A 14,935-nucleotide genomic window follows, 5' to 3' on the forward strand; every position below is an offset into this window, starting at 1 on the left:
AACTGTTAGGATAGGTCTTTTAACCCGGTTGCAAAACTGTTAATTTTAATTACCAAGCCGAGTTAAATAAATTTCAAAATAAAATTTGTTAAATGAGTAAAAATGTTAAAAGACCTAACTCACTTTCATAGGAATGACGATTGTATTTAGCATATGCAACAAGCTTTTTAAACCCCCAGTAGCCTGGGTGGACAAGTGAGGTCTCGTGAGAGTTTATTGCGAACTACACCCAAAAAGTTCAAATACAACAAAAATATACATGTACCTAAATCAACCGTAGCAAAATATGAACTCACCTTGGGTTGCTGCAACTCATGTCAAGATAATTCTTTACTGAAACATTGCAAACTCCAACTTTTCCATGTGTGGCATCCCCACACTTGACTTTTGCTATAGTGGTACGCTTGAAATAGTACGGTTAAACAAACTATAAAAAATAAAATAAAATACAAATTGAAAATAAAATCCAGGTTACCTCCCGATCAGCGCTAAGTTTTTGTTAAGATTTTCAGCCGGACCGTTACCTGATTGGGCGGTTATGGTGGTCGCATGGAACATTTACCTGCTGAGTTTCTTATAAAAGCTCGGTAGTTGACAAACCTCGGTTCTACTTCCTTCTTCATGTTCAACATGGCAGATAAACCAAAAGGGGCCAGTGTAAATGCATATTTACCTTCGGAATTTCCAGCATATGCTCGGTAGTGAACACGTCGAGCCCACACACTTTTTCTTATCTTTGAAGCATCAAATGTTGATCGGGGGCGAACTGAACATTTTCCCACTGAGTTTCCCGTGTAAGCTCGATAAGTGACATGTTGGACCCACACCTTATTTCTCAAGGTTAATACTCCTGTAGACCGAATACAAGGCCATTTCATCAAATTTTGCTCAAGGTCTTCTAGACTCATCTTTCTTTTTCTTGAACTTGCACTATTCCCCCACCTTCATTTATCAGTGTGAATTGTATGGGAGTAGAATCAGGAATCACATAGTTTACTTTAATCATCGGTCTTTTAAAGGTTGTTATGTCTTCAACCATGTCTAAACTTTCAACTTCATGAGCTAAAAATTTGAACTCTCTCCCTCTATATCTTCATCTTCAATCACAACCATTGCACTTTTTTACTCTTCAATGATTGACAGAGTTGGTGTGGTATTAATCTCCATAACCTCTTCCTCAACTTCGTGCTCTGAAAGCCCCTGAAGCTCATCTATCACTTCATCGCTCATCATAGCACCACTAACCAACTTTTCTTGTTCTCGTTCAATTTGAGCCAACTCTTCTAATAATTGACTCACCAGTTTATCTTGAGCAGAATTAAACGTTTCCTGGAGTTCTAACCTCTGATTTAATGCTTGATTATGAGCTTCTTGGCCTCTCTTCATCTCCTTCAGAAAATCCATAACGTCTTTCAAAGACTCTTCTTTGTTACCCGAGGAATCTTCTTGATCTTGTTGATAATTTCTCTGATATGTACTACCATGATTATAATATTGAGGGACTTCCTCGTATATTGGTTGAAGGTGTGCATGGTAGTAGTAGTCCTACTCCTCTTGATAACTTACAAACGTTGGTGTCTCGGGCCCATCGCTAATACTCATTACCTGACCCATAATAACCATGATCATCAGGTGTAGGCAGTGAATAATTATAGTATTGCATGTTGCGACCTTGCTGGTTGATGTTCCTTTGATTATAATTATTTGGCTCGTAATAGCTTTGGGAGTTTGCTGAAGGTGGGCCATGATATGAATTTGTATGGTACGAGTCATCGTCTTCCACGGCCTTATATCCTTCATTTGTGTCATAGACCCAACTCCACGTCATCCTGAGTTACCTACATACATAAGACACACAAATACCGAGCGTAAAAATGACAAAAATAAAATCTAAACACTCAAAGTAAACAAAAACAAAACTAGCATTTTGCGCATTGATTCCCCGTCAAAGGCGCCATTTTGATGCAGATGTCGTGCTCTAATAAAAAACAATTGTTTATAAAGCTTGAATACCTATAACTAGTACGGGTAAGTAAGGTCGTCTTCATAGGGAATCAGTGGAAAGTGCAAGTAAAGTTCATAATTATTAATTATTATATTAAGGTGGGCAAACACGGTTTATAAAATATGATTTAATCAAACACGATTACTTTAAGTAGATTTTAAGCAATTATGAGAAAAGTGAATCACTTCAGATTCAGGTAATGCGATGACCAACTAATCACAGATTCGATAAATTGATTGCACAATAATTACTAGACCTAATAGTTGGGTTGTGATGACAAACGATACCCTAACCGAATTGTTGATACAATTGAACCCGATCTACCAAATTACCAATTTTATTTTATGAAAATCAATTAGGTTGCAATGACTAGTGGTTATTAGTTCAATCTAGTCCTAAAGGTTGATGAACCCAACCAGTTAAATGATGCAAAATTCAATAATCAAGAACACAAACTGTTTAAACAATCAAATGGATAAGTAAACAAGATTAAATAACAAAATTCAATCAAGATCATAATCAATTAAGCATAAACAATATGATCATAGTCAATTACACAAAGCCCTACATCTGAAGTGGTCCCAAGTGGTTTAGCCTTGCATCTAGATCTTGAATAGCTTCATATATGGCCCCAAAATCGTCCTTGGTGGCTATAGTATGAATAATAATCGATTTAGGATTTACTTCAACTTAAATATGGAAGAAAACAAGCCCAAAAAGCAATTCCCGTCAGACCTGGCCGTAGCCTACGGCCAGGCAATCGTAGCCTACGCCTTAGTCGTTGCCTTACGGATCCCATTATGCCCTTTTCATATTCTTCTCGTCGAGAAACCCAAAATTCATAAATTATAGGTTTCGTAACTCATTTTCTAGCCCCGGATATGCCCGTTTACTTGAGGTGCCCATGAATCACTCCCAAACTTCCCCGATTGTTTCCTTTTTTACCATAACTAAATTCCTTGCCATCTTAAGTGCTCCAAATTAGTTCCTTTAATCTCTGATCACCTGTAAATATAAAACCACTCAAAGTACTCGTGTTCGATACTTAAAAACATTTAACATACACGAAATTAAACAGTTAATACACATTCCTTTACCCACACATCAAAAATGTTTTATCACTTTAAATCAACAAATCAAGGTTGATGATTAACAATCATTCATGATTAACTCATGTTCTTGGAAATTAGAAATGGTAAAAAGTATATATTGATAACTTATTAAAGATAAAAACATCGATCCTTATATTGTACTTAGATATGATGAGATATAAGCTATGATCTATTTCTCTAGTTTTGATAATTCTGAAATAACATTGTTAACTCATGTTCTTGGAAATTAGAAATGGTAAAAAGTATATATTGATAACTTATTAAAGATAAAAACATCGATCCTTATATTGTACTTAGATATGATGAGATATAAGCTATGATCTATTTCTCTAGTTTTGATAATTCTGAAATAACATTGTTAACACGATTGCTTAGGTTATCATGCTAGTTAAAGAAATCATATGTTAAAGGAATGTGTAATTATAAACTAATTAAATCAACCAAGGGAAGGTTGTCTGATAACCTATAACCACCCAAAGTTGTTAGAATTATTATTTGAGAAATCGAAGTCAATCGTAATATCTCTACTTTACTAAACTACTTGCCTACTTAAATTGACATTCTCGTGATAGACATGAAATTAAGCATGGGTTAACGTGAAAATATGCATGCTACTTTTTTTTACGTCATATCATATGTTCATTTAAAAATGAGGGGCTATTCTATCATACATTATTAAAGCAAGTTTATCACGTGCATCTTTATAAATCATCAAGGAAGAATGGAGTGGATTCTTGATCTTATATGGTAACCTTCATATAGTTGATTTACTCATTTAGAATTTCTCTTCTTGTTCACCTAAATATTATATATAAGTTATTCTATTAAAGTTTAAAAATCAACCTCAAAATGATTATTTTACCGATTGAGTTAAAAGAAAGATTTATTAATAGAAAGATTTATGTCCACGGATCGATACTTGGTTCTTACCAATACTATTCTACATATACGATAGGTACACTTGCCTATTTTGTGTGTGTTTAGTCTTAGTAGAAATCACTTTTATAAATTTAAAACACGATCTTATGCGAAAGCTGAATTCCATCCTTTATATTTTACAACTACAAACGCAGCACATCAACATGCGTAAAATATAACTTGAAAATGTTCATGAACATTAAATTTCGTGAGATAAATGAAGGTTGCTTTCTAATATATATATATATATATAATTGTTGAATATGCCCCTTTATTCATTTTCAGTGCAGTATGATTCAGGGACAAATCCTAATATAAGAGGGGTAGACTTGTAACGTCTGTAAATTCATGGGATATGGAAGCACAAGTAAGACCTCGAACATTACTGTCTACGTGTTTTGAATGGTTAAAGGAGATATTATTAAATATGACGGAATTTTAAATGCAATGCATATGTTTTAATTGAATTGAGGGACCCAGTTGTAATTACAAGGAAGATTATTAATGAAACTTTGGTAGCAAGGAGTCCGTATGAGAACTAGAGGGACAAGGTTAAAACTTGGTGAAGTAAACACAAAAGAAAAGAAACCGAAGATTATTCATTTGTGAATGCTTGACGGCAAAAGAAGGAGGGCAGGAGAAAGATGATGAACGACAAAGGTGGTGCAAGTCAGTTATTTCATCAATTTTTTGGTTTTAGTTGGTGGTTTGGAGGATTGGGGATGCTTGGATGAGGAAGGGTTCGATCAAAACAATATTTCGGCGAATGAGGCAAGAAATCCGGCAAATTTTTTCGTCACCGACGACGGAGATAGTTCAGGTGTCAGTGCTCGGCGACGCGGTCGCGTGGATATATTATTTGTTTGATTCTGAGTTCGTATGACCAAGTTATGAGCAGAACAAGAAAGGGTACGCATTCCGGCTGACGGTTAGTTTTTCGGGAGACTGTTTGGTTTTCTGGCGACGGTGGTAGTAGATTCCAACGATGGGAACTGGTGGATCTGATGGGACTCGGTGAGACATTATTCGCCCCAAACGGAGGTCGTATAATGTGGTTTCGAGCTATTAGACTGTTAAAGTGCAAAACTGAATGAACTGGGAGACTGTTTTTGGAATCTGGCAATTATTTTCTAACGTCCAGCATGTCGAGAAGAGCTCGTGGATATGTGGATCGCATGAATCAGTGTTTGTATGGTCAAGTTATGACCATTTCAGTTTTTGTTCGCATCGACACTTTGGGATGGTGTATGTATAGGTTCAGATCGGTTTATACTCAAAGGTTATTAGCACGCAAACGGATGCGTCGGTTGCGCAAATTCAAAACCTTGTGAAGGTTTAAATAAGGGTTTTTAATTCTATCAGCTTCTAAGGTCTTGATTATCATGTGTTGCTTGACAATCAAATTTCTTGTCGATAGACTTGGTTAGCACGCAGGTGAGTTTCATGATGCCCTATTTAAATGTTTTAATGTTTTGGGCTAGCTTGCACACTTTATTTCATTATTACCCCTTTAAGCTGTTTACATGATATTGCGTAGAATTTTACCATACTTGCATATTTTATATTTACTTATGTGTGTGTGTGTGTGTGTGTGTGTGTGTGTGTGTTTTTATGGTCTATGTTTGAAAATTTAATTTACTTGATGTTTGACTAATTTGTATATGTGTGTGGCCACCGATGTTAATGTTTTGTTAAGCCATGACCGGGTTAAATGGAGGATTTCAAATTCCTTAATTCCCCTTTTTGGTGGGTTAAGGTGTCGAGTCCCGAGATAGTTTAACTGTCCTTTGGGCAAGAGGATGTATTACTCGAGTCCTTGACTTTGTAATATGGACTTGAGGTGAGGAGGCCTGTGTTACGTGCTTGACTGAGGAAAAATGTATATTATCTTATTTTTATGAAAGTCGTATGTCAATTTCTTTACTCGCCTTTTTAATAAATTTTATTAATAAAACAACATGAACTCACTCAGCTCAAGCTGACTTTGCGTGTATGTTAGATTTATTTCAGGTTGACAAGGCATGGATCACCGCTTGGACGTGCTCGAGGCTACCCGAAACTTTTAAAGGAATTTCTAGCTGAAGACTTATTATTAAAATAAAAATAGATTTTTTCCATTTATTGTAGGAACTTATTTGTTTGATCTAAGAATTTTATTTGGATTTTTTTTCCAGGCTTGGGACTTGCACTTGAAAACTTTTCCGCTGCATGTCACACTGAACTTATTTTAATAAATCAAATTCACTTTGCCATTGACAATATGTTTAAATAAATTTTTAGTAGTTACAGACTTTTAAACATATGGCACAATACAGTTTTTTCAAAAAATGAATGTTGTTTTTGTACGTTACAATTACTATACGAATCATAAAAACGAAGTTTTATATGATCCAAACTCATTTTGCTAAGCATTTTGACCTGAACTAAATCTATTATGATAGCCATGGAAGTCTTCTGAAACTTTCATGCACGACCAAAGATTTAATGTTCACCCATAAGCAAAATTGATATTTTATTTAAATGACCCAAATTCGTTTTGCGTATAATTATTATGCCGCAAACCAAAACCTATATTATTTAAAGATGAATCGAACTCATTATGCTTATAGCATGCTTTAACCGTAATTAAAGTTGATAGTTTATTTTGAATGTCCCAAACTCATTTTACATATTACCCATCTTGATCTGAACAAAACTTTATTTTTTTATAATGAACTAAACCCATTTGGCTTACATCCCATTATAGCTCGAACGCATTTTAACATATCAAAGTTCTCAATCCTTAACCCAAAAAAATTAATATATTAAAAAAATGATCAAAACTCATTTTGCTTGGCATTTTGACTTGAAGCAAATCTACTATATTAGTCACGGTTATTTGGGAGTCTTTTGAAACCTTCATAAACGACCAACAAAAATGTCCACCCAGAGCCAAAATTGATAAATTTTTTTAACTGACATGGCTTCATTTTGCATATAATTATTTTGACGCAAACCAAAACCATTTTTTTAAGATGACTCGAACTCATTATACTCATAACATGTTTTAACTAGTACCAAAAGTGACAACTTCTTTTTTTTTTCTTAAATGACTCAAACTCATTCTACTTATTGACTATTTTGGCATAAACAAGCTTTTATACTTTTTTTTATAATGACCTAAACTCATTTGGCTTACATCCAATTATAACTCGAAGGCGTTTTGACCTGTAAAAGCCCTCAATTGTTGACCCGAAACAATAAAAGTATTTTAAAGAAAATGATCAAAACTCATTTTGATGGCATTTTGATTTGAACCAAATTTGATATTTTTTTAAATGGCACGAAATCATTTTGGCTATAACATGCACACCAATATTCTTACATTGGAACGTCTACAAAAATTAACACGTCGTGATTGCATGTTTGAAATATATTAAAACGTATTATATTCAAAGATATATATGAAAAACAAAGAAAAAAAATTATAGATGATTATATGGGTAAACTTAAGGGGATGGAAGTGTATTTATTAATAAAAATTACAAAAGTTAAGTATAGTTAAATGGTTAAATTGATAATTATATTTTAGGTTCATAATTGCATATTTGAATTGTACACTTACGCTTAATTAACTTGTATATTATAAATAATACCTCAAAATAAAACAATTTTTATATTGAAACATCAAAAAAAAAAAATAAGCATATTGCAATGATAAGTTCGTTTTTTTTTTAAACACAATATTATAAAATATTGAAGAAATAAAAAAATTAAATGAATTTGTCAATTAAATGGATAAAGATAGTGAGTTTATGTGTAACTACTTAACAAATTTATAAAATAGTATTGAAGTTGAATAATCATTTTTATAACTATTTTATAAAGTAAATATTCTTAACCGTACATGATGTCAAAAATACTATACTGCCCTCAAAATTTCAATATTTTATGCATTAGTGATTGTATTTTATGCAATAGTGATTGTACCTCTTAAAATTTAAGAGATCATTTACTCATTCTTTATTTATAGTATGGATGTACGTTAATCATTTATCGTACATTACGTACGTAAGCAAATAGAGGGTTGATTTCAGAAACCCTAAATCACAAATACACTCATCTTTCTCGTTGCTCTCCCTCAAGCCATCTCCATCACCACCAATCCACCACTCGCTGGCATCAACATACCTCCTTTACCATCACCGGAGTCGACAACGAGGGTTCGACAACTCGCCTGAAAAACATGAATGTCGTTTCCCTAGTTCCATAGGTTTTTTTAGCTTTTGATAGGAATTGACATTGAAATTGAAGCCAATTGATCAATAAACCTTGAAATTGATCAAACTAGTCATCAATTTGAAGCTTCAATCGATCAATTTTTAGTTTTGAGCTTTGAGTGATGGGTTTTGAATGTATCATGATTTAAGCTTGAACGTTTTAGGTTTTAAGCTTGAACGTTTTAAGGTTTAATCTTGACCGTTTTAAGGTTGAGAATTTGGCTTGGACGTGTTTGACTTTTTAACCTTGAACGTGTTTCGCGTACCTGTTATATTTTGAAAGTGATTGTAGTTGAATGAGAGAGAGAAGATGATAACAAAGATATAAAATTATACTATTTAACTAAAAAGGGGAAAATTAACGTACAAATGAAATTAATGTGCTAAACATGAGAATCAAGTAGAGTAATTATATATACAAGTAAAGTAATTATGTAATTACATTATAGAGTAATTATCATAGAGTAATTACATAATTACTCAACTTGTATATATATAATTACTCTATTTGATTCTCACGTTAATTTCATTTGTATTTGATTCAAAATCTAACTAAAAATAAGATAAAATATAATAATTTTAATTTAATTTTGAATTTACGAAAAAACAGAGAGGGCGTGAATGCTCTAATTCGCATAGGGGCTGTTTGGTTCATTCAGATATGGATGAGTCAGATCTGAATGAACCTCTGTCCTATTCAGCAACAACAATAAGTCTGAATGATTTTGACATAATTTTAATCATTCAGGTATTTTTCTGTTTGGAACCAAACAGTGTAAAGTCCGAATGAATCAGATCTAAATGGTTTCATTCGGATGTAAACAAAGAGCCCTAAGTAAAGTGAATCCGGGTATGGATCCAGGTGTGGGGGTGATAATCCAAATCCGGTAGGAAGTAGAAAGTTGTGGTTCCGACGAGAGAGAGAGAGAGAGAGAGAGAGAAGGAAAACAGAAACTACGTTCGAAGCTTCAAAACAAAACCTAATCGATTCAATTCCATTGGATTCAATCAATTAAAAACCCTAACAATACCAATTCATCAGATCAGATCAGATCATTGAACCCTACCGCTAGTTAGTAAGTCAATCCATTCATTTCCCCATTTTTCAATCCTATATCAACATTTGGAAGATATTAATTACGTGTGTGTGTTTCGTCGCTCAATTGTTTGCTGCTATAATATTCACATTCGATTTCAATTTCTGTTTAACCTAAAAGATAAGATGTTAAAATTTGCAGGAGAAACCTAACCGTCATATTACTTATTATTATTAATCAAATTCATTAAACTGCTGTTGTGATAATGTGTCTCGTTTTCAACATGCTTTTAAATTATATCTACTATGTGTGGTTTGTAATTGATACTTTCATTATTAGTTCCATCTCTATGAGCATTAATATGATTACTTGTCGTTTTAGTAGTCAGTACCCTTCTCATTTAGAAAGAAAATGTTGGAATCTTTTTAACTAGTTATTATTCAACATTCAGAAAATTATCGCTACTAAGTTTTCCATGTCAATATCCTGACACGTGCCTGGATGCCATTAAGTTTTAGGGTTTGCAATTGCTATTGTTCCATCTTTGGAATGTTTGTTGTTGCCTGAGCATTAATTCCATTACTTATCGTTTTGTTCCTTTGATTAGTATTCAGTACCATTGTAACTTGTTAGGGCTTCTGACCTGCTTTATTCCAATTAATGTTGCTTTATTTTCAACTTTCTGGGCTCCAACAACCTTCACAAACCTAATTTAACGTCATATGTAAGATGACGTGAACACTTATCTTGCTCAGCAAAGTTTCAGCCTGATATTAAACCAGGAGTCTAGATCCCCTTTTATGCAATTTGAAAAGGTTCCTCAGTTGTGTATATAAATGTATTTGTTTATCCATTCATAATAACAACCACCACCATACCTAGTAAATGCCACCAATAGCCAAAGCTATCAATAGGTTCTGGGAGGGTGGGACGTAGGCAAACCTTACCTCTATCCCTAGGGATAGAGAGGCTGCTTCCAGCGAGACCCCCAGCTCCAGAAAACAACAAAATAATAAAAAACATTTATTAAATAGTATACTATCATAATGTAGTATCTAATACTAACAAAAGAATTTAAATAGAAATAAACGTATAAAATAATAATAGTAATAAATAATAATATTGATACTAAAATTAAGAAAATACCAAGTAAGGTTATGATCATAAAGCATATTTCTACCAAACCTATATCTTCCCTTCTAAAAGTCCTTTACCTTAATACTACGTTTCCAAGAAGTCTTATTGTTAACCATATCCTCAGAGAGGTGCAAGTCTATCAAATCATGCCTAATCCTCTCATCTCAAGTCAATTTAGGGCTGCCTCTACCCCTGCTTCCTTCTATAATAATATTGTCTAATGAAGGAGGCATCGCCTGTCTTCTTTTCACAGTTTCAAACTCTCTCAATCTCCCTTCCCTTATCTTATCGGATATGCTATCAATTCATAATACATTTATGTAATTGTTGGACATGACAATTTTATATTGTTAGTTGTTACTAGCTTTCAAAATGTGTGTCATTTAGAAAATGATGAATTGAGTTGTTAGTAGTTTTATTATTGTTCTATCTTTGGATCATGAAAGTTGTGCTTCTTGCGTGTATTAGTATGACCTCTTTTTTCTATGAGCATTAATCCGATTACTTGTCATTTTGTTCTTTCGATTAGTATTTAATACCATTGTAACTTTAAGTGTTATAGCGCTACTGACCTGCTTTGGGAACTGCTATTTAGATACCCACAAGGATTTTAGAGAGGGTGTGTGTAAAAGACCAATTGTGTATAAAAAGGGTGTCCGACTAGCAAAAGGGTGTTTGAATACACAATGCCTTTATTTTATTTACTTAACTTTTTGGGATTTAACAACCTTCACAAAGCTATCATATGTAAGATGACTTGAACACAGATCCTCTAAATCTTGCTCAACCAAGCTTCATTCTGTTATTATACCAGGAATCTAGGTCCCTATTTTTGCATTTTCTCAGTTGTGTATCTGTCTATCAAAGTAAGATATATATGTAATTGTTAGTCGTTTTTCAAACTAGCGCTCTCTTTGGCTGAAAACTGCCTGTACCAGATTACCAATTCCTGTTTTTGTTCTGCCTACTCATCAAACGAGTTTACGTGTAACGCCTGTGTTTCACTGCAGATTTTTTCATTCTGTTATAACACATGAATATCTTACATACGTAGTACAACTGTTGGCCAGATAATATGCATGGTCAGAAATCATGTGATCCTAGCATATATGCATGTTTTGAGTAACCAGTATGGTCAAAGAGATATTAATTTAAAAGTTTCAACTTTGTACAATGATGGAAATTATCATTAAAGAACGGTATAACCATAAACATCACCTGCCTATTCAGACAGTTTAATACGACTGAAATACAAGAAAGTTCACATTTTATTCATAGCTTATACATTATTATGCTGCATGATATGCCTTAGCGAGTCTTTTTGGTTTTTGTCTTTCCTTATGGGTCTGGGTTTCTACTATTACATCATCTACACTAATCTAAACAAGTTAATCATTTCGTGTATTTTGAGTTTATTAAATGTTTGTTTTTTATGTTTAACTGACAACAAAGTTTCTTGATATTATAGAAATCTGGAACTTACAATGTCTCCTGCATCCAAGTCAAAGTCAAAGGACAAACGGGCTGCTGTCAAGGACCCACAAAAGTCAACCAAACTCACATCCAATGCTAACGCAGGCACCCCTGGTAGTGGTTACAATTCACTTTTAGGAACCTTTCATACACTCGACACGACACCCGTGTCTACTGTTCCACCTATTCACATAAACGGCCATTCTCGTAATATTGATGATACAGAGGACCATAACAGGAACATCTCTGTTGTGGGAGTTGAATATGATTCAATATCCAACAATGGGAGCTGGTCTGGTGAATCTGAAGATCACAAGGACAAAGTATCTCAAACATCCAACCGCCACGACACAATTCCTGGGGTCGATAATGATAAGCGCGAAAAAATTCGTCAAAAAAATGAGAAAAAACATCAACGCCAAAAGGAAAGACGGGCTCAAGAACTTCATGAAAGATGCAGCGGTTATTTAATGTCAAGAAAGTTAGAATCACTTGCTCAACAGCTTGTGGCAATGGGATTCTCCTCAGAACGTGCAACAATGGCCCTTATTTTAAACGAAGGTAAAGTCGAACAATCAGTTGCATGGTTATTTGAAGGCGGTGAAGATTCAAACAACCAGCAGGAGAATAATAACATTGACGGTGGCGGTAATTTAAAAATTGACATATCAGAAGAACTTGCTCAAATCGCTGAAATGGAAATAAAGTTTAAATGTTCAAAACAAGAGGTGGAACGCGCTATTGTTGCTTGTGAAGGTGATCTTGATCAGGCAGCTGAAACCCTAAAAGTTCAGAAACAGGAGCAACCGCCTACTGCCACTGTGGCGGCAAAGCTTGAGGAAACTAAGGTTTCATCGACCTCCAGAACGATTTCAAAAGCTATACCTATACACCAGAAGCCCGATGAAAAAGATTTAAATTATAACTACACAAAATCGGTTGCTACAGCGGGACCACCATCAACAGACCCCGAGATCAAAAGCTTACAGTTGCTAAAAAAGATTCCACCGAATTCTGATTGGACCGAAAAGCAACATGTTGGTACTCCATCTGTAGAGAAGCGGTGGCCTGTGACCGTAAGTGGGCCCAATTTAAACCCTTCTGTTTCATATTCTTTAGCTTCTCCATTACAAGCCGCATCAGCAACAGCTAAAACCGAGCCCCAATATGCAAATATTGCAACCGAGTTAAAGAATATTCAGTTAGGGTCGGTACGGGAACCGGTTATTATGATGCAGCGACCCAAATCGAAAAACACACCCGTAAGTGTAACCCCGTCAGCATCTGATTGGCAACCGAATATTGTTGATCCGGTAGTGAATATGAATTTGAATGTGAATTCAAACGGTTTTTCACATGGGCCCACCACTACAAGAAGCTTTACCAGTTCAGGCTTCGGGGGCTCGGTTAATAATACCCAACTCTTTGACCAACTCCATTATCAGCAACAACAGCATCAGTATGCATCAAGCAGTGGCTCGTCTGACCATTATGGTCAAACTGCTCAAACGGGTTCCATGAGCCATTACAACAGCAGTGGCATGTGGAACAGGACAGTGGGGACCACCACCACTACTCCAACCCTAGCAGCCGCTTCTTCTCTCGGGCTTTTTTCCGGACTGGGCTCAAACGGGTCGTCGGGCCCATCATCTCCAGTAGACTGGAACGCGTGTGAGTCATTGCAGTTCGATTACACAAACATAGACTGGAGTTTAGACCGGCTTCCTCTTCCATCTAACAGCCCATCAAGGCCCATCGGGTTGTGGATGGGTCCAGGGTGGGCTGGGGGTAAGGGCGCCACGAGAGCCAACAGGCGGTCTATCGAAGGGGAATAATGGACTTTCGATTGGTTTGCATTCGGATAGGGTAGGTGCGGTGGGCTCTGAAGCGTCTGCAGGTGGGTCCCGGGATTGGGCTTCTCCTATTGAGGAGAAAGAGTTGTTCAGTTTCCCCAGACAGTTTGTTTCTTCTCCTTCTCTTTAGTGGTGAAGGAAAACATGAACAAACAATAAGATGATAGGGGATGAAAAAAAAAACAATAAAAAACAGAACTTTTAAAAATATGTTGTTGGGATCTAATGCTTTGTGTTTTCTAAAATCTTGCCTTATGCCTTTGTTTCTTGTTTTTGATTTGCTTTGCTTGCTGATTATGGTAGTGAAAACGATAATCGTCCTTTCTTGGTAGCCGAAATACACATTAAATGATGCAGTAATGCATCAAGGGTTGTACAGATGTAGATATTTAGGCTCTGAAAACCCGTAACAGGCTGCTCTTCTTTCTCCTTTACAGTTTCTAACTTTCTGTTATATAAGTTTCATTACATAAAATTGATCTTGGATGAAGTAGAGGTGCACAAAAAAAACTGGTTCCGCACCCCACAAGACCCGCCGATTCCTAGCCGGAACCGGACTCGACCCTACCCTACCCCCGGGTACAGACTGGGCTTTGGGTTTCTTCCTGGAACTGTACCCGGAACCGACCCTGACCCGGTGGAACAGGTTCCACCAATACCCGGTCAAAACCCGACCCAACCCTATTTGAAACCAGAAAAAAAAACGGACAAAACCCTGTCAAATATCCGACTATACCGGGAACCTGTTTCTATCTGATCCGGTTTTGACTTTTGTTGATCATACCTGGTTCCTACCCGGTTTCGGTTCCGGTTCCGGTTCCTGAAAATACCTGGTTTGTGTAACTCTAGTATGAAGTAGAACTAATGGAAGCATGAAAAACAAAAAAGTTGATGTGATAACTTGCCACAATTTGTAACACTTTTGGCAACTTCCATGACGTATGTGAACCAAGAAATGCTAACACTGATTGTGATGCTCGGTCGAAATAATTTTAGATTTGTGTCTAGACAATATTTTGTTACGAGGATGTTACACAATTTACCATCAAAACCTATGAAATTTCAAAGAATGATTTTGATAACATAGTGTGTGTATGTATGTATGTTTTAATTTTTTATATATATATTTAAAATGAAAGAA

The 14,935-nt window shown here is 35.3% G+C and overlaps 1 protein-coding gene across 1 annotated transcript; it reads left to right on the forward strand.

The window, feature by feature from the left end:
* The first annotated feature begins 9,245 nt into the window (after window positions 1-9,245).
* Window positions 9,246-14,400, forward strand: LOC143602769 (uncharacterized). The gene is made up of 2 exons (XM_077079772.1): window positions 9,246-9,366; window positions 11,937-14,400. Exon 2 carries the CDS (start codon window positions 11,953-11,955, stop codon window positions 13,774-13,776), a length of 1,824 nt encoding a protein of 607 aa, XP_076935887.1. The 5' UTR covers window positions 9,246-9,366; window positions 11,937-11,952; the 3' UTR covers window positions 13,777-14,400.
* The last annotated feature ends 535 nt before the right edge of the window (window positions 14,401-14,935 follow it).

This window comes from Bidens hawaiensis, unplaced genomic scaffold, assembly GCF_021521415.1.
Source record: "Bidens hawaiensis isolate Kalapana, Puna unplaced genomic scaffold, B.hawaiensis_p1.1 tig00059812_1, whole genome shotgun sequence".
In the NCBI taxonomy this organism is placed as follows: domain Eukaryota; kingdom Viridiplantae; phylum Streptophyta; class Magnoliopsida; order Asterales; family Asteraceae; genus Bidens; species Bidens hawaiensis.